The 21,144-nt window shown below is 46.3% G+C and overlaps 1 protein-coding gene across 4 annotated transcripts in view; it reads right to left on the bottom strand.

The window, feature by feature from the left end:
• The window catches only part of MTMR14 (myotubularin related protein 14), a 45,712-nt gene extending 32,260 nt beyond the window's left edge, over positions 1-13,452 (bottom strand). For 3 of the 4 annotated variants that reach the window (XR_002337651.1, XM_021069291.1, XM_021069293.1), the window contains exons 1-3: positions 13,146-13,445; positions 11,032-11,180; positions 4,572-4,680 (exon numbers count right to left, since the gene is read on the bottom strand). Coding sequence is in view for 3 of the 4 variants with exons in the window: in XM_021069291.1 (XP_020924950.1) it covers positions 4,572-4,680; positions 11,032-11,180; positions 13,146-13,301 (414 nt within the window). In the remaining variant the exon portion in view is untranslated. Of the gene's footprint in view, positions 1-4,571; positions 4,681-11,031; positions 11,181-13,145 lie in introns of all 4 variants that reach the window. The other variant, XM_013981948.2, reaches the window with a different exon arrangement.

Here is a 21,144-nt window from a genome sequence, read left to right as displayed (position 1 = left end):
TGGGTCCAAAAGCATTCTGAAAATCAGATGAAAATGATACTGTCTCTGGATAAAAATGTACACACCAGAGCATACCTCCATCTCTAGGTCCTGAGTCCATCCAGGGACCCATTGCTATCCCCGATTCTGAAGGGACCAGCCTGGTAACTAGGAGCAGTCAAGTGGGGAGCTGCCATAGAGAAGCGGAAATCCTAAAGCTGAAGACCCCCAAGACTCTAATGGTAAGGGGGATTCTGATTCTGACAGCAAGACAGTGTGTGGGGGGGTGTGGTTTGAGGGCAACTGGCATGTGTTATCATGCCTACCCTTTATCATCTAAGCTGCTGGCACCAAATCTCACTCTTCTCTGCATTATTTGTTAGATCATTTCAGAGAAGACACACACTCCCTCTTTGGCTGGTGAGCTTTGAGTTCTTTTCAAAGTTCAGATTCTTCTTTCTGTTCCCAGTTCTTCTTCCACATCCTTTGAAGTATCATTCCCTGTTTTTTTGGTAACAGAGGTAGCCACATTTGCCCCAGAGGACCTGCTGGATGGAGAAGAATGGGCAAGCCAGCCAGCTCCCCAAGTGAAGCACCAAGCTCTGCAGAAAGGTCCCAAGCTGGGGCCTGGGGAAGCTGAGCAAGCTGCAGAGTCTAATTCCTGACCCTGCTCCCTGGCCTCAGGACTCTAATTCATCACCTGCCCTTTCTGTACTTCAAGCTTAGGTCTTGACTGAAAAAGCAGGATGGGTTCTGCAAGCTCTCCATTCACCTAATTAGGAGTGGCCTCTACTTCTGCAGGAGGAATATTCCTCTGTAGAATTTGCTAATGTAGTAAGCAACTCTGGGCATACAGAATAAAAGGAGGTGACCTATGCTTCCCATCACTTATGGGAGGAAACAAAGAAATATGACTTGCTCCAAATTTTATTGCCTAAAAGCCAGATACAAGTGTTGAGGGAGAACCCTTAAATGCTTGAACCGAGTTTTAATATATCCAAAAGATTACTATGTTAACATATAATTGGGAGTTCGGTGTGACAAAGCAGGAAACAAATCCGACTAGGACCCATGAGATTGCGGGTTTGATCCCTGGCCTCGTTCAGTGGGTTAAGGATCCGGCGTTGCTGTGCACTGTGGTGCAGGTCTCAGTCGAGGCTTGGATCTGGCGTGGCCGTGGCTGTGGCTGGCAGCTGTGGCTCCGCTCAGACTCCTAGCCTGGGAACCTCCATACACAGCGGATGAGGCCCTAAAAAAGACAAACAGACCCCCCCCACACAAAAAAAAGGGAAATGCAGTCCTGTCCCCAAATAAAATTGTGTTTAACCAAAAAATGTCCACACTGCTTCACTACAAGATGTAAATTAACTGGAATGAAATATAATCAGACACTTAGCTCCTCAGTTATACAAGCCACACTGAACTGAATTTGGAAGGAAGCAGTCCCTTCTGAATGCAACCCCCTCCCCAGCACGCAGGTGTAGGTGCTTCCAAGGGTGTGCTGGTACCAAACTCAGCCAGCACCGCACTGGCTGCTGGGGGCCTGCTAGGAGCCATATCTCTGAGGAAGAGATCCCCACTTCACAACACAAGACACACCTCCACCTGTCCCAATCTCCTTCTCAAGGCTAGTTCCCAGGCTTGCCTTTCCCATTCCCTGAGCACCACAGGGACAAGAACTCTTAGAACCTAGCAGAGTCCACTCCCGCTTTACCCAAGAAGAGTGTCCTCCAACCGAGTCTGTACTTCCAAGCTGGGTGGGCATGTGCTAGGCGCTGGGAGGATACAGGAAGACAAGGCCTGTGCCCTCCAAAGGGAGTGGGCAGACAGGAGACAAGAGACAGTCAAACACAGCTGGAGCAAAACTATCTAAGGAGATTGTGCAAGCAAACAGGTCAGGGGAAGCTGTAGAAAATGGGAGAAAGGGGGAAAAAAGCGGATGAATGGTAAAGCCCTCATCAACATTTAAACGCCAAAGCCACTCCCTCGACTCACCACTCTCCTTCTTTTTTTGTCTTTTCGTCTTTTCTAGGGCACATGGAGGTTCCCAGGCTAGGGGTCTAATTGGAGATGTAGCCATCAGCCTACGCCTCAGCCACAGCAATACAGGATCTGAGCCACATCTGCGACCTATAGCACAGCTCACGGCCATGATGGGAACTCCTCACCACTCTCCTTCAGAAGTTGGTTGCCAGTGCTCACAAAGGGCCCTAACGGTGTTTCACTGGACTCAGCTGTTTGTGTGCTGTTTCCCAAGTGCATTCAGTAAAGTCTCATCCTCACAGTTTTGCAGAGTGAGAGATGGCATGCCCGACAAAGCTACACAGGTCCTTCTGCTACAGGACTTCTCAGAACCCTTCCTATGTCAATGTGCACACATGGATGTATTCCTGAATCTGGAGTGTTGAGGTCAGGCCAAAACCAGCAGGAGATCTCTCTCTCTTGCTTGACAGGGAATGCTTTGCAAAAGCATATCCCGAAACCACTGTTCTATGGACCCACTTTGGGAAACACCGGTTAGATGATTTCCTTCATAATTTACAGTGACAAGTACTATGCTCCACAGAGCAGTGTGTCATTGTGCGGTTATCGAAATTGGCGATCTAGGAGTTCCCTGGTGAATCAGTGGGTTAGGGATCTGGCACTTTCACTGTTGTGATGCGGGTTCCATCCCTAGCCTGGGAACTTCCACATAACAGAGGAGCAGCTAAACACAAATGAATAGGAGTTCCCATTGTGGCTCAGGGGAATTGAATCTGACTAGTATCCATGAGGACACAGGTTTGATCCCTGGCCTTGGTCAGTGGGTTAAGAATCCAGCCTTGGCACTCCTGTGGTGGTTCAGCGGTTAACGAACCTGACTAGCATCCATGAGGACACCAGTTTGATCCCTGGCCTTGCTCGGTGGGTTAAAAGATCCAGCGTTGCCCTGAGCTGTGGTGGGCCAATGGCTATAGCTCCGATTCGACCGCTAGCCTCACAACCTCCAGGTGCCATGGGTGCGGCTCTAAAAAGACAAAATAAATAAATACAAACGAACAAACAAAAACCCTGGAGTTCTGATAGCTGGAAGAACACAAAACCTTCCTAAGGGGAAGGGGGAATGAAATAGCTTTAAGATGCTCAATTTATGGAACTTAACTTCCAGACATATCTTTCCCTAAAATCAACCTGCCTATGAAAGCCTTTCCTGCTGCCCCTTTCATACTTGCCCTTCTCCCATTTGATGAAAGAAATGTAGAGACTGAAACAAGCCTTGCGGCTCCCCTCCCCACTGCCCTACCCTGGTGGGGGTGGGTCCTGATGCTTTCAGGTAGCTGTTAATTGAATAAGGAGCCACATCCCTGCTACCCCCACACCCTTGCTCTCTATGTTAGTCTGTTCCTTCTGTATTAATCTTCCTCAAAACACTATGTGCTGCTATATAGCACAGGGAACTATGTATCTAATCACTTGTGATGGAACATGACAAAAGATAATGTGAAAAAAATAATATATATATATATATATATATGCATGACTGGATCATTTTGCTGTACAGCAGAAATTGACAAAACATTGTAAATCAATCATAATAAAAAATTTAAAAACAAATGCCATGTGTATCCTGTATTCCCTGCTCAGAAATCACAGTGGCTCTCCCAGAAAACATAAACACTGTGACTGGCATCTGGCCTCCTGCATTCAGTGCTTTTCACCCTTGGCTCTGCCATGTACCTTCCACTCCAGTCAGGGAGTCTCCCGGCCTCTCAGGCGCCTGCCTCAGTGCTTCCCAACTGCTGGCCACCTGCTTGAGACACCCTCCCACCCTTCAGTCAGTCAGCATTCTGCTTATCCTCTGAAGCTCTCGGCCAAGTCCCGCTTACTTCATGAGGCCACGTCTGTCAGTCCACAGTGCTGCTCATCTTAAGTGGGTTCCTGAAACCACACCAAGTGACCCTAAGCTGCAATGTGGGAGCCTGAGAGAGTTTTGCCCTAAGTTCAAACCCTAGCTCTCTGTCGTGTAAGGTAAACTTATGGAAGTTACTGAACCAGTTTGAGCCTTCATTTCATCTGCAAAATGGGAACATCCAATACACCAAAGGATTATAAAAAGAGTTGAAGAGACCATACTGTGGAGCCAAGTTAACAAATCACTAGAATATAAGCTTGATAAGGGTAAGGACTTTTGTCTACTTTACATGGTGATATATTTTAAGGCCTGAAACATGATACACATTCAATAAATTCTTTGAAATACATAATTAAAAGGATGAACTAACAATGTATTAACTCATTTGAGCTAATCAATTCATCAACTTTTGATGTAGGCAAGATTAATCTTCCCATTCTATAGAGGAGGAAACTGAGGCCTCACACAGACACGAAGTACAGAGCCAGGATCTGAACCTAGGCAGTCTGGCTCTGGAATGCAGGGTGGGCCCTCTGGTGTGACTATCCCTTTCCTACCTAGACTCACCCCGAAAGTGGTGTCAAAACTGGCCTGTTTCTCTGTCCTGCTTGCCAAGCACCAGGCACCCAACACTCAGCTGGCAAAAGAACAAGACCTTTGCATTAAGCCAGTACCCGTGTGAGCTACGGCATGATCTTACCTTGCCCTTGAACAGAATCACTGGACAGACAAATCGTCCTCTGCACCTGGCTGTCTTGCTGCGGTTGACGAGGTCTTGCAACTTGCTCACTTGCACGGTGCTCTGAAACCTAACAGAGCAAGAGAGACAGGTCAGGCTGCTTCTGTGTGTGCACTGGGTACCCCATACTAGGGGAAGTGTGTGTGAATACGCATTTGAAACTTAATAGATGGTTAAAATTCCATGGACATTTTAAGCTTTTCAGGAAAAGGAAAAAAAAAAATGCTGTATTATAGATACTAAAATTAAAGTCATCCTGATTTTAGGACCTTTAAGATGAAAAGAAAAAAAAAAAAGGTAAGCTACTCTGAAGGCATGGTATATAAGATATAGAAATATATAGCAAATTGAATGTTGACTATGTGTATGGTGTCATTTTTTACTCCCAAAGTAAGACAATATGTGCATGGGGGACCCTCTGGAAATCACCATTTTTGTGATCTTTCAGAGGATAAGATGAAGGTTTACATTCCACACGGCTCTGAGCCTCTGATGCTTCACCAACATTCCAACTACCTCTAACAGTCTGGACACCAACAGGGCAGGGAACGCTGGAGCAAAAGTGAAGAAGAAGCTATTGGTGGCAGAGAAGCATGGCAGTTAATACACAAGATTTACTAAGAGAGCTCCTAGAACATGGAAAAAAAAAAGGTTTTTTTGGATTCACCTACCAATTTTTTTTCTTGGTCACATTTGGACACCCTGTGGCATACGGAGCTCCTGGGCTAGGGAGCAGATTGGAGACACAATCTCGACCTAAGCTGCAGCTGCAGCAATGCCAGATCCCTAACCCACTGTGCCAGGAAAGGGAACGAACCCACATCCCAGCGGCTCCTAAGCGTCTGCCCGTTGTGCCACAGCAGTAGATCCTAACTACTGAATCTTAACAAAAGGCTCCAGATCAGCCAGTTAGAGCTTCTGGTTGCAAGAGAAACAAGAGGCAGAAAAATCAGGACTGGGAAGCACCGCCAGGCAGAATCACCCAGGAGGGACGGAGAGAGGACACACCTGTTCCCTCCTTACAGGGGCTGAGCTCCCAGGCCAGGTCTGAGAGGCCGTTTGTTCCTCCCACACCCCATCCTGCTGGGATCCCATGTGACTGCACTGCACATGCACACAAATAACTGTTTCAGCATGAGGAAGTTCAATGACGCCTACATTTGTGGTACATTTTAAAGCATATGTGGATGCTGTTAGCATTCATAAAATTACAGTCCTTTAAAAACATTGCTAGGAGTTCCCATCATGGCTCAGTGATTAATGAATCTGACTAGGAACCATGAAGTCGAGGGTTCGATCCCTGGCCTTGCTCAGTGGGTTGGGGATCTGGCATTGCCATGAGCTGTGGTGTGGGTCGCAGATGTGGGTTGGATCCCATGTTGCTGTGGCTGTGGCGTAGGCTGGAGACTACAGCTCCGATTGGACCCCTAGCCTAGGAACCTCCATGTGCCGCAGGAATGGCCCTAGAAAAGGCAAAAAGACAAAAAATTAAAAAAATAAAAACATAGCTCATTTCTTTTTTTTTTTTTTTTGTCTTTTTAGGGCCTCACCCACGGCATATGGAGGCTCCCAGGCTAGAGGTCCAATTGGAGCTATAGCTCCCAGCCTAAGCCACAGCCACGCCAGATCCGAGCTGTGTCTGTGACCTACACCAAAGCTCATGGCAATGCTGGATCCTTAACCCACTCAGCAAGGCCAGGTATCGAACCCAAGTCCTCATGGATGCTAGTCAGGTTCATTAACCACTGAGCCATGATGAGAACTGCACTGCTAATTTCTTAGCACCTTCATAGCTATATTCTCAAGCCAGTTAATAAGAAAATAACTACAATAACTATATCAAGGGTGGATTTGAAATTGAAGTTAAAAAGGGGTCCTTAGAATTCCTGTTGTGGTTCAGCAGAAACAAATCCGACTAGGAATCGTGAGGTTGCGGGTTTGATCCCTGGCCCCACTCAGTGGGTTAATGATCCGGCATTGCCGTGAGTTGTGGTATACGTCACAGACACAGCTCGGATCTGGCGTTGCTGTGGCTACAGCGTAGGCCGGTGGCTACAGCTTCGATTAGACCCCTAGCCTGGGAACCTCCATATGCTGCGAGTGCAGCCCTAGAAAAGACAAAAACAAAAAAACACTTTATTTTGTTTTAGATCACAAATTACATCCTTACTATAACCGATTCAAACAACAGAGATGTGACTATGTAAGATGTTATTTATTTTTTATTCTTTTGCTTTTTGTGGCCACACCCTTGGCATATGGAGCTTCCAAGGCTAGGGTTGAATCAGAGCTGCAGCTGCCAGCCTATGCCACAGCCACAGCAGATTCGAGCCTTGTCTGAGACCTACACCACAGCTCATGGCAACGCTGGATCCTTAACCCATGAGGATCATGGATACTAGTCAGATTCATTTCCGCTGAGCCAGGATGGAAACTCCTGTTATTTATTTATTTTTGTCTTTTTAGGGCCACACCCACAGCATATTGGAAGTTCCCAGTCTAGGGGCTGAATGAGAACTATAGCTCCCAGCCTATACCACAGCCACAGCAACTCAGCATCCGAGCCTCATCTGTAACCTACAGCGCAGCTCATGGCAATGCTGGATCCTTTAACCCACTTAGCAAGGCCAGAGATCAAACCCGCATGCTCATGGACACTAGTCAGGTTCATTACCACTGAGCAACAATGGGAACGCCCAAGATACTACTTTTATAATCAAGATTTTTTTCTTTTTGGGAGTTCCCATTGTGGCTCAGCAGTAATGAACCTGACTAGTATCCATGAAATGCAGGTTCGATCCTTGGTCTTGCTCAGTGGGTTAAAGATCCGGCATTACCATGAGCTCTGGTGTAGATCACAGATGCAGCTTGGATTCTGCATTTGACCCCTAGCCTGGGAACTTCTGTATGTCACAGGTTTGGCCCTAAAAAGGGAAAAAAAAGAAAAAAAAAAAAAAGATTTTTTTCCCTTTTTTGAAGGAAAGAGGAAGGCTGGGCTACCTCTTCAAGGTGACTGTACAGTGGCATGAGCCAACCAGCCAGGCCCTAGAAAACACATGCTCACTGAAAACCAAGTTCTGCCACCTTCCTCACACTCAAGTGCTCCAAGAAATAAAAAGGCACCTCAGTATGAAACAATGACCTAATTAAATTCAGATGTCATGAGAATATAAACAGAGCACACATAATACAGCTCAAAGCAGCCTTCCTCCCACCTCTGATGGCCCCGGGCCATTTGCACAGACATGTCAGCACCGCATTTCAGCTGACTCTCACTGAACTCACACCAGCTGCTCCCTCAGCTCCAAATGCCCTGAGACTGCATTTGATTCCCTGAAGTTGAATCCTTCCACTCAGCAATACTCCACAAAACTGAGAAAGAGAACATGCCAGCACTTCTCCCTGGGGGGCTCTTCTTGGAAGTCTTGTGGAGGAAGGCGCACTTTTTCTCGTTAGGCTAGCTGGCGGTGTATTTTCCTGGGTCCCCTACTCAAAGAAACAACTCAATTTCTGTTCTCAGTGGTTCCTGTTCTTATTTTTATTACCTTTGGGCATTAGGATCTTTTTCTTACTGTGCTGAGCAGTGGGCTGAGTTTGGCACATGATACTCATAATTAAACAAATGAAACTAGGTTTGTTTATTTATGTTTGTCTTGTGTGTCCCTTAAGCTGTGGGATCTGACGTTATCTCAGGGTAGAGAGTGTCAGAATCGAGTAGAATCGGAGTTCCCTTCGTGGCTCAGTGGTTAACGAACCCGACTAGGATCCATGTGGTTGTGGGTTCAATCACTGGCATCACTCAGTGGGTTAAGGATATGGTGCTGCCATGAGCTGTGGTGTGGGTCACAGAAGTGGCTGGGATCCTGTGTTGCTGTGGCTGTGGTGTAGGCTGGCAGCTGTAGTTCCGATTCAACCCCTAGCCTGGGAACTTCCATATGACATGAGTGCGGTCCTAAAAAGCACACACACACACAAAAAAGAATTGAGTAGAACTGTAGGACACCCAGCACCCAGCTGGTGCCCAAAAGTTAATGGTGTGGGCCAATATCCCCCACCGTGTACATGCACATGTACACACACGCACATGCCGTAATCGTCAAGTGCAGAATTTTAACCACTATCTCCCAGTGCCTCACCTGTACTTGCTCTCATTCCAGCCCTGTTACACTGTCACTGCTCATTTACGGGTCCGTGTTACACACCAAACCTGAAGGTAGGGACTTCATCTCTCTGGTAGGACCTCCAACTGGACCCCTGGGGTCTGCCACATGACAGCAGTTTGTCTTGATGACAAACACATGTCTTGGCCATTTAGGGATCCTATCTAGGTGTTTATTCCCAGATAATGGGCTAAATGGAGAGGAGGGCGAACAGGACCGAATCACTTCCTGAGTCCAGTTCTACCCTGTGTAATTCAGTCTAGTTAGTGTCACATTAACACCAAACCCGGGCACATGTAAAGAAGTCAAAAGTCTGACTTCTTCCCACTTCAACATACGCATACTCCCTTGTCTTCAGCAGGCATCGCCTACTGGGTATCATTTCAAGGCCGTGTAAGACTTCTGGAAGGCAAGATGCTGCTAAATAAGGCAGAAGCGCCGTGGTGGTGACAGAAAGCGGCAGGCATACAATTCCTAGATCAACATACAACTTGTTTTTCTAACACATGTCTTCTTCTCAGTGAACACCACCTCGACATCATAAGAAGGGACATTTATCTCATTTTGCAGATGAGGAAACCCCTCCACCCTGGAGCTTCTCTGGCTCCCTGAGGTTCCCAGCTTATGGCAAAGGTAAGACTCATCTAGGGAGCTGAGATGGAGTTTCTGGAAATTCTGACTCTGATTTCAGTAAGTGCTCAGGAGATACTAGCACAACACAACCACTAACTAACTGCAGCTGTCCACACTCCTTGGCCTGATGATCAAGACCCTCTACAGGCTCGTCCAAAAAACTAAGGATATGTCAGGGAAACTTCTACTCATCTTTCCAACTCCCACTGAAAGGCATCGCAACATGTCTCCCCAAACACTCACACACCAGGCAGAATCAACACTTCTCTCCAGTTCGTCTACAGCAGTGTCTCTCAAAGCTTGATGTGCAGACGAATCATTGTGCCATCTTGTTCTGCTGAGATTTTGATGTGGCAGCTCTAAGCAAGGCTTAGAATCTCTAGGCAGTTCCTGGGTGCACCGATGGGCATGCTCTGAGGAGTGAGGGCCCACTGCACTTTGCAGAGGGACTCAACCATAGCTCTCATCCTAACAGTGCTTCCACAGGGCTCAGCTCTCACAGATATTTTGGCAACAGCTCCTGGAACTCTCTTAAAATCAACAGCAAGCAGGGAGCCTAAGGAAACACACTCTGAGAGCAATATAAAGCACTTCCTACAGCCTCAGGGCTGTGTCAATCAAGCGTTACCCTTTACTGACCGCCTATGGGCTGCATCCTGTGCCAGTGATCTCTGTCTGCTCTGCTGTGAACTATTACCATGAAGACAGCACTTGGGCCTTTGTAGGCCCTCAATATATGGTATCTCTTACTTTTCATTCTTATAGCAAACATGTCAGGCTTGGAATAGCCCCATTTATCAGCAGGGACTACAGTAGCTGCTTTTCTAAATAGAGTCAGACTTGCGGATGAGAAAACTAACAGACAAAGAAGAAACTTTTCCAAGTTAGTTACCCAGCCAGCAAGTGGGGCAGGCAGCATGTACAGTGAAGCAGTCTGACCCCAGACCTTGGGATCCTAAGCGCTACACATGGTAAGTGTGCGTAATCGTGTTGACAAAGCATACCTCTCACTCACTCTTTTTTTTTTTTTTTGTCTTTTTGTTTTTTTACGGCCGCACTTGCAGCATATGGAGATTCCCAGGCTAGAGGTCCAATTGGAGCTGTAGCCGCCAGCTACGCCGGAGCCACAGCAACACTGGATCCAAGCCTCGTCTGCAACGTATATCACAGCTCATGGCAATACTGGATCCTTGACCCACCAAGTGAGGCCAGGGATCAACCCCACATCCTCATGGATGCTAGTTGGGTATCTTAACCTCTGAGTCACAATGGGAACTCCTTTTTTTTTTTTTTTTTTTTTTTTAATATACTGGATTACTGGGACCACTCACACTCTCTTAAAAAAGGACTCTGAGGTTCAGAGGGCTGAGGTGTGAAATCAGCTGCCTTAGGACAATGATCTAGAGGGTAGAGTAAAATAAGAATCCAGGGCTATGATTCCGAACCCCTCCTCCTATGCTATGCTACTCTGCCCATCTAAGATGGCAACCCCTGAAACAAACAAAGATGGCAATAAGGGTTAACACCTGGGAAAAGTGAGCCTGCCCTGCCCAGCTGAGGGTTCCTGACCCTGGGGATAAGCTGCTGAGGTCTCCCCAGCCAGGCAGCTTTGGTTACAAGATGCTCACGTGTCTTTTTCCTTCTCAGAACTCTCATACTCCAGGAACACGATGTGCTGGGGGTAGTGGCCGCAGATATCCCCATTCACATTCTGGATCACGCTGTAACAGTAGTCTCGGCCAAACAGCTCCAGACACCTCTTCTCAATGCGCTCAACCTGCACAGAGGAGGAGACCTGAGCATAAAGAAGATTCTGGGGTTCTGAGGTTGAATCACTGGAGAGGTCACTGGGAATGCCATGTGCCTCTGTGATGATAATTCAATGCTGGGAAGAGACACATTGCTGGACCACAGGCCCTAAATGTGTAGTTCATGAACCCATATATGGTAGGCTTTAGGACAGACTCTTTCCCTCAATGCTTCAGGAAAATCTTGTAGCATTTGAAGAGAGGATTACAGATTCTTAAAGGGGTCCACAATCCATGAAATATTAAGAACTCCTGCCTAGGTTACTTTAAGTAGCACTAATCCATTATCTTCCTTTGCCCCGAAATTCTCCTTCATTCTCCAGCCAAAGACCAGTACCTAGAAGCTCAAGTTAGCATAATGAGTAAAAGCTGCAGACAAAGCTGTCTCCTTACACACAATTTGCTTATGAAATAGAAGAAACAGCACCCTTAAAATTGCTGTGGTTTTGCTCATCTCAGGGAAAGGCCCATTAGAAGAAAGACATAAGACCTGTAACATCCCAAGAAGCCTGCAAGAGATCATAAATTTAAGGCCAGCTAGAGTGAGAGTCAGGTGTAACTCTTTACAACCCTAATCTTCAGGGGTGTTTACAACGGAAGGGGGGCCCAGCAAAACCACTGACCCTCTACCCATCCAAAAGACCAATGGGGAAGGAAAAACTCAGTGGCTTAAACTAGCAATCCTCAAATTTCAAGGTTCATATCATTAACAAGCCTATTTAAAAAAATACAAATTCCAAGTTACCACTCTCAGAAATTCTAACTCAGTAGGACTGGATAGGACCAAAGAAACTTTTTTATCAAGCACCCCAGGAGTTCCTGTCGTGGCTCAGTGGTTAACGAATCCAACTAGGAGCCATGAGGTTGCGGGTTCGATCCCTGGTCTCACTCAGCGGATCTAGGATCCGATGTTGCCATGAGCTGTGGTGTAGGTTGTATATGCAGCTCGGATCTGGCGTTGCTATGGCTGCTGCGTAGGCCGTCTCCAATTAGACTCCTAGCCTGGGAACCTCCATATGCCACGGGTGCAGCCCTAGAAACGACAAAAAACAAACAAAAACCAACAAGCACCCCAGATGATGCTGAAGTGGGTAGTCCTCAGGCTAAGAGCTGAGAAATAGTCATCTGGACAGTGGAGGAAACTCATTGTTACTGAAGCCTTCCCTGGGTTACTCTAGAGACTAGCAGATGCCAACTGCTGTGTGTCCCATTATAGGTAACCCCTGGAGCCAAACCAGAGTTTCAAGACCCAGGATGAAAAAGAATCCCATTAGAAAACCTGATGCTAACCCCTCCAAAACCACGTGGGGAATGAAAGATGGCAGGGTCAGCAAGATTCCCTAGGATGGGAATGGCCTGATCAGACTGGAAGCCTTCCAGGTCTGGCCATAAGGAGACTGAAAAGAATCTCAAAGGCAGAAAAAAAAGAGGAACCAAGACTTGTTTTTCATAAAGGAACAGAGGAGTGTGGGCTCCCTTCATGCACAAAGGGAAAGGAAAGGGATGGTCCTAATTCTAAAGTCACTCTGAGACTGTATAAAGAATCAACACACTCCAGTTTAACTCTTGACTTCATTCTGCCCCACCCCTCCACGGAGCTGCAGAAATCCTCTAGATTTTTAATTCTAGACTTGGAGGCTTCTGTGCTAGTATCTTATGCAGGGGAACAACCCTCCTCAGCTCCTCCTCTCTAATCTCTGAATGGCCCCTCAGTTCGGATCCCTAGCCTCCAAATCCCTTGTCTCAAACCAAAACGTCGTCCTTCCTTGGCTCATTCTGATCCCAGCTCCTCCTTTTCGGTTTTTAAACCCGACCCTTGCTCTACAGGTCCAGATCCTGGCAATCTCCCTCTCTCCCTCCTTTCTCTGACCTGTCTCTCCTCAGTAGCTTCCCAAGCCAGGGACCCTCTGCTGCTCACCGTGCCTCCGACTCACCTTAGAGCCTCCCGTCCCGCTAAAATCCTTGGCCCGATACTGAGTCCGGGAGAACTCCTCCAGCAGCTCCCCGAGCCCCGGCTCCTGCGGCTGCGGGTTGCCCGAAGAAGCCGAAGACCCCGCCGAGGCAGCGGCGGCGGCCCGAGCGCCGGCCATGGCCCAGTCCCGTGTCCCCTTTAGCGCCAGAGGCCCCCTCACCACCGATCAGGACAGCCCATAGCAGCGGGAGGAACCTACTCCGGTCCGGAACCTCCCGAGCCGCCTCAGCCGCCGCCTTGCCTTTCCACTTCCGGCCCCGCCCCACCCTGCCGGATGTTTACTCCAGTTCTGGCCAATCGGAGCCCGAGATTAGCGCCCCGCCTCAAGATTATCGGCCCACCCCCTGACGCGGAGCTTTCCAAGTGGTCTCCAGGGAGCGGACCGCGGCCACTCGCAGAAACCTCGTGCTCCTCCCCACGGGGTTTCCCCCGGGGAAGCCGGACTAAACCATTGGGGCTGGGGGGGGGGAAATAGCGTGGTAACTGAGAGGAAGGAACCACCACGGGAAAGACTAGCGGAACAGTGGAATGAACCATTACAAGGAGAGGAGGAGGGAACTGTTGGAGGCAACTAATTAGTGTTGGCAACCCTAGTAAGTAAGAAAACAGCATTTTCTAAGGCACTTTGCTTTCACTGCTCCTCAAAATGTCCCTACGAATACAGTGCTGCAATGGCCAATCCATTTTATTGAAGAAGAAACGCGGGGGTTGGTGGGAATGACTGGCTTGAAATTATATGATGAAAAAGGCCCATATTACTGTTCTTTTTATCTAGTGCAATATTTCCAACACTCACGGAAAAGGAGAGAATAGTATAATGAACCCCCATGTATCCATTAGCTGGTTTCAACAATAATCAGCATATACCACCCTGTTGTTTAATCATCCTTTCCTCATCTAGTAGAATTATTTCAAAGCGCATCTCATTGTTTAACCTGAGAATACGTCAGTGATTTATCTCTAATAGATTAGTATTGTTAGAAAAATAATTAAGAAAGACAATTTAGGTGTTAAAGAAACTAATACTTCATGAAGCCTCCAGTGTTTGTCCTCAAGGGGCCAAAGAACTGCAAAATGGAGCTGGAGGCAGGAAACTTTTGTAGGATAAAGAATAAGGAAGTGAAAAATAAAAAATGATTAAAGAGCAAGGAAGTAAGTATAGAGCCTACAGTTGGCTTGGCGTTTGGGGATTGGCTGACTAGATATAGTATGTTACTGGTCAAGCAGAAGATTTACAAAAGTTATCTAAGTTTTGGTATGTTGCCATGGCAGCCTGGGCAGGAGTGGCACCATCTTTGGTCTAGAAATATATTTCAGCAGTTCCCCCTTTTATCATCCTATTGATCATCCAAGAAGTTTGGGGAAAAAAATCGGTATTCATTTTACTGTACAGCAGAAATGTTCACAACATTGTAAATCAACTATAATTCAATAAAACCTTTAAAAAAAGAAAAGAAATCAGTATTCAGTATTAACATGACCCTCAGTCACCACTGCCTCTTCTGATCTCAGTGTAGTATTCACAAAAAGTGATGTCAGGCTTGTATTCTTGGAGCTGGTTCCATTCTTTCTTTCACTTTTGTCATTGCACTTCAGAGAGAGACCATCTGTTGGCTGGTCAATGGCTGCCCATACACATTTAAAATTTTTGAGAGAACCCAGCTTATTAGGCTGACAATAATAATTACTAGCAACAAAACAACGTCCGTGATTTGGAGAGTACTCCTGAGCCAATGTCCCTATGTTTCAAATCAGCAAGAAAACTAGAGACATTCCCTTAAGCCAGTCAGTGTGTTCATGTATTTTGTGTAACTATTTACTAAAAGTATTTATCTACGGAACTTGTTCCAGAGAAATTGAGGCAGTGGAAATCAGGGAGAAGTTTTTGATTGGTAGAAAGAACTATAGGATCACCAGCATTAAAGCAAAGCCAACAGTTAATTTATCCTCCTTTGAAATGGGCAGAGATATGTGAACAGTTATCTTCCCAGGCCAGAGCAAGGCAAAAGATGGAGAAAAGAATCATAAAGACCTTCACAATGTAAGAATTGGGACAAGGATGGTCAGAGAAGGAAGGAGGAATGGAAGGAAATGTTCTTAACCTGATTTCTTGGGAGGAAGCGGTTGCACCTCAGTGTCCGCTACTTCTCTTTCTAGTCAATTTGATTTTGAGGTCCTTGTGTTTACATAGAACCAGACAGGTGGAGCCTTTTTCAAAATGTGTACCCAAGTTTTGACACCTTGTAATTTGGCAGTGGTGTTAGTGGTCAAGGGGCTCCTTTCTGGGAATCTCATTTTTGCAAAAGAATCAAATAAGACAATAATTGTCAGTAAATGACAAAAGATTTTAAAATGCTCACGGTTGGAGATCTGATGAGAATTCATTATGATCAAATTGACAAGGAAATTTGGTTATTTCTGTGACACCCAACATTTTAAAGATGTTAACTGGAATCATGACTGATGACATTACAATAAAACATATCAGATTTTTAGAACTTTTATATAGTTTCTGAAACACTTATGTTTGTTATAATATATCCATGGAAATGTAACCTAAAGTTAATCATCACTTTTTTTTTTTAGGGCCTCATCTGTGGCAAATGGGAGTTCCTAGGCTAGGGGTTGAATCAGAGCTGCAACTGCCGACCTACACTACAGCCATAGCAACACCGGATCCTTAACCTACCAAGGAAGGCTAGCGATCAAACCTGAATCTTCATGGATACTAGTCGGGTTCTTAACCCAGAGCCACAATGGGAACTCCCAGACATCACTTTTTATTTGACACTGTTTCCTATATAATTGAACATATCAAATAAGTCTAACTAGTGTAACATTTTTCTTTTTTTCCTATTCTTTTCTATTATAGTTTACTCCAGGATATTGACTATAGTTCCCTGTGTTCTATAGGAGGAACTTGTTGTTTATCCAACTTTATCTTTTTATAGGGAGAGAGAGCAAATATTCCAAGGGCCCTTTGGGAAGTCCCAAAGTTGGTTCTAGGTCAAAAAACTTCATATAGGAAGTTCCCTGGTGACACAGCGGGTTAAGGATCAAGTGTTGTCATTGCCGTGGCTTGGGCTCCATCCCTGGCCTGGGAAAAGAAACCAACAGTAACCAAGGGAACAGAACTATGGACATCAGCAGGTGGTGGTTCTGTGAACTGATCAAAAGAAGGCCTTAGGTGCACATGAACAAAAGCAGCAGTTTCCAAGTTTGGGTGGAACCAGCAGAAACCAGCAAATCAAGGTTGTAGGATAACCAAGGGCTAGGAACTGGTACTCTGTTAGTGCCTCCCATCAGTCTAGACTGATCTATTACCCTGAAAACCAACTAGATTAGGAGCTCAAATCAAAGAGGGGAGAGCTGGGATCTGAGAGGAACTGACCTACAGACATTGAAACAGAGAGAAAGACTGAACTCACAGGGTTCATTGGGTATTAATGCCTCCCTCAGATTCCATCACTGCCACTAAAACTGTTAAAAAATGAAATTCTGCTAAGTGCATTTTAAAGATCTTACTGGTTTTATTCAACCATCCATGAATTAGGCAGCATCCAGTCTAAATATAGAAAGGAGCTGCTCTGAGGAGGTGTACAAAAAGAAGGACTTTCATAGGCCGGGGGGAACAGGACAAGGAAGTTACACTAGCAGAAAATAGATTGGTTATGGCAAAGTCACCTTTCTCTAGGGGGTGGCAGAGGTCTATCAGGGAGATTACTTAACTGGTGCCAATCAGGTGATTCCTGATTGACTGGTTTAAGATTACCATTTCTGGAAGAGTTGAAATTGTAATTACGTTAAATCTTAGTTTGGTGCCAGGGATCTTAGCATAAGTGACTCCATTTTGGGCTCATTGTCTTGTTTTTAACAGTTCAAAATAATAATACTAAGATTATACTAATAATATGATTAGTGAATTCTATTTTGTTTGCTTCATAATTCTTTTTCTCCTTAAGATATATCCTACTAAAGATTTCCTTTTTTTGGCTATACCCATGGCATGCAAAAGTTCCTGGGCCAGGGATCGAACCTGTGTCAAAGCAGTAACCAGAGTCACAGCAGTGACAACACCAGATCCTTAACCTGCTAGGCCACCAGGGAATTCCCCGCTAAGGATTCCTCATTAAATATCCAATTTCTGAAGTTCCCACTGTGGCTCATCGGGCTAAGAACCAGACATACTGTCCATGAGGACGCAGGTTTGATCCCTGGCCTCACTCAGTGAGTTAAGGATCTGGCATTGCCACTGAGTCTGTTTGCTCACTGGTAAACAGGTATACCTCCTCTGCCTCAGAGAGGTGGTAGGATGAGATGTGACAGTGTATGTGAAGCCTTTATCGGGGTGTCTGAAACATAACATTATCCAGTATTTGGTGGCTGCCGAAGCTACGGACAAAGTACTCGTAATGCACAGCTTATGCTTGTATCACTGTGGATAACTGATAATGTTTTCATGTGGTAACTCATTTACTTTTTGGTTTAACTGACTTCATTTTGCTTTTGAGAAAATCAAGGCACAGAGAGGTAAAGTAAGTACCCACAGCTAAAGTAGCAGAACTCTGCATCCAGGCAGGCTGTCCTGAGCCCACATTTTTTCCATTGGCACCCACTTTGCAGCCTCAGGGCTAACTGAGGGGGGGACCTGGGCTGATTTCCTCAGCAAACATTCTCTAGGAATCTGGGACATGCCTTGTGTTGAGCGAGGATACGGGCAACGCTAAGACCCTCTTCTTCCTCTCAATGAGATTACTGTGGGAAGAACCTTGTGCCCTGTAGTTTTTGTTTGTTTGTTTACAGCCCCACTGGTGGCATATGGAAGTTCCCTGGGCCAGGGGTGAAACTGGAGCTGCAGCTTTGGCCTACACCATGGCCACACCAGTATTGATCCCAGCCACATATGTGACCTATGCCCTACCTTATGGCAACACCGGACTCTTTACCCACTGAGGCCAGGGATCAAACCTGCATCCTCAGAGAAACAAAGTCAGGTCCTTTCCCCCTGAGCCACAATGGGAACTCCCCATAGATCGTTAGTGCATGATGTACATGTGAAAACCAACTTTCTGTGAAATGTAGATGCTTGTATCAAACTGATTAGAGAGGTTATTTAAATTATAGATTCTGGGACAACTAATCAGAGCCCTGGGGGTCAGGCCCGAGAATCTGCACTTTTACCAGTCTCCCAGCAGGATTCTGATGCTGATGTTGGAGATCCAGTGCCCATTAACAACTCCCCCTGAGACTGCCTGATTCATCCAGCATTCAGTGGGCTAAACATAGTGCTCTTGTAGTAAAAAGAGCAAGCCAGGATTACTGGGATTTCTAGGCACAGGACTATGTCAAACATACCCAGAATCATCTGAATTTCAGTTATTTCAGCTCAAGTGGAAATGTGCTTTCTTCTGACAGGTGGTCATAATTCAGTTCACTTTTTATAGACCATTGTCTCTGTTGATGACTTTTCACTCAACCCAAACTCATTCTGAGTACCCAACTCACAACTCATTTTTCCAATTATTTTTCTCATCATGAAAACCCTTGTAAAGTTGGGTAGGCCACAGACTGCGAGCAAGATATTTAGGCCAGTGGTGGGGAAGTTTTACAGCAGCAACTTTTTTTATTTTTTTATTTTTTAGGACCGCACCCTTAGCACATGGAGGTTCCCAGGCTAGGGGTCAAATTGGAGCTGTACCTGCTGGCCTGTACCACAGCCACAGCAATGCAAGATCTAAGCGGTGTCTGCAGCCTGCACCACCACTCATGGCAACGCCAGATCCTTAACCCACTGAGCAAGGCCAGGGATCGATCCTGAGTCCTCATGGATACTACTAGTCAGATTTGTTTCCGCCAAGCCATGAAGGGGCTCCTACAGCAGCAACTGTTAATGGAAAACGATGTTCATTATAGTGATCAACACAAGAGCCAAGGTGATCTATTTGCCAGGCAGGGAAGATACTCACTGAATGCTCCCTGCAGGGGTGAAACCAGGACTCTTTTGTGCTAGAAAGGGAGTGGGGGTCATCACAGTTGTGCTAAGGATTGACCTTACACCCTGGATCCAGCATACCCTTCAGCAGTGCCTTAAAACAATTCACTCTTCCCTGACTGGGAAGGAGTCTTCATTGAGGTCTGGTTGGGGTCCAAGCTAGAGCTCATGGTCCTCTATCAGCTTTGGCTTTGGTTAGACCAGTAATTCTCAAAACTGGATGTGCATGGATCACCTGGGAAACTTGCTAAAATGCAGATTTGATTCAGAAGGTCTGGGGTGGAGCCTGAGCCTCTGCATTTATTTTCTCTTTCTTGCTTGCTTACTTGCTTTTTAGGGCCACACCCACAACATATGGAAGTTCCCAGGCTAGGGGTCAGATTGGAGCTCTAGCTGCTGGCCTACAGCACACCAGAGCAACTCCAGATCCCAGCTGCATCTGTGACCTACACTGCAGTTCACGGCAGTGCCAGATCCCTGACCCACTGAGTGACACCAGGGATCAAACCCACATCCTCATGGATGCTAGTTGGATTGGTTTCCTCTGCGCCACAATGGGAACTCCCTGGATTTCTTATAAATTCCCAGGTGAAGCCATTACTCCTGGTTCCAGAATGACATTTTGAGTGGCAGGGGTGTTGGAACCAGCTGTTTTGAAACACTGTATCTAGTTTTGATGCCTTCTCAGCAAGTCCTTCCTCAAGTGGAAAGCCCTTGCTTTGTAATAGGAAGAACAAGATCTACATGCCCGAAGAATTCACAAAATATAATTTCTCAGAAAAGCTCCCATATTATTGCATAAATGAAGTTAAATGTCTTTTGGAGTTCCCATCATGGCTCAGTGGTTAACAAATCTGACTAGGAACCATGAAGTTGTGGGTTCGATCCCTGGCCTCGCTCAGTGGGTTGAGGATCTGGCGTTGCTGTGAACTGTGGCTTAGGTTGCAGACGCAGCTCAGATCCCGCGTTGCTGTGGCTCTGGTGTAGGCTGGTGGCTACAGTGCCGATTCGACCCCTAGCCTGGGAACCTTCATATGCCATGGGTGTGGCCCTGGAAAAAGACAAAAAAAAAAAAAGACCAAAAAAAATGTCTTTCAATTCAGGACCCTCTTACCCCCAAGTTCTCCTTTACCTAGAATTGTGTCAGAGATCCAGAGGGCTTATGCCAGGGTGGCGAAACATGGTGGAGGTGGGGAGATAGCCACCCATGGTGGCATCCATCGAGCCATTCTCATTCATTCTTGTCTTCAGTTTTTGGTCCACGTTGCCCTGCTGGGCTTCCTTCTCATGACCTCTGAGTCTTCCTGGATTGGCTGAATCTGTGAGCCACACCTCAAAGGTGACTACTCCTTGCCCTCCACACAAGTGGGGTGTCCAAAAAGAATGACTAGCTAAGTGGGGTGTCCAAAGAGAACCACTCAGAGAGACTGTGTTGGTGGCAAGAAGGGGCGATGACTGTCTCATTCATTATTGGACATTTCATGTAGCAGACTTGCTGGTTTGCTCTCCAGGCTGTTTGAACAGAGGAAAAGGGGAAACAAGGGGAGATTGTAGGGGCAGTGGGGCAGCCTGCATTGCTATATGCTGTTGTGCATTGTAAGGAAAGATGGGCATCCTTTGGGTCATGTGGACAGTGAAGCTGGCTGTGGCTTAAGCCATTTTCAGCATCCTGTACTTCAAAGAGTTCTCTGCCGGGTAAGCAGACTCTAGCACCAGGAGGCCATGAGTGTGGTGGGCAGAGGAAAGGGGAGTGTCAGAAGTGGCCTTCTGGATGTCACTCCAACGTCTAGGAGCTGCATTTGCATGTGTGTGTGTGTGTGTGTGTGTGTGTGTGTGTGTGTGTGTGTGTTAGAGTCTTTACAGGACTTCCAAAAGAAATACATGTGGCCCCCAAATGACCTAGCGTTTGGTTCATGCAGGGGACTTCAGCATCCATGAAGGGACTTCTTCTGTCCTTTTGTGTGGTGTC

Source organism: Sus scrofa, chromosome 13 (genome assembly GCF_000003025.6).
Source record: "Sus scrofa isolate TJ Tabasco breed Duroc chromosome 13, Sscrofa11.1, whole genome shotgun sequence".
Lineage (NCBI taxonomy): Eukaryota > Metazoa > Chordata > Mammalia > Artiodactyla > Suidae > Sus > Sus scrofa.
This window is presented reverse-complemented; position numbering and strand designations above follow the sequence as displayed.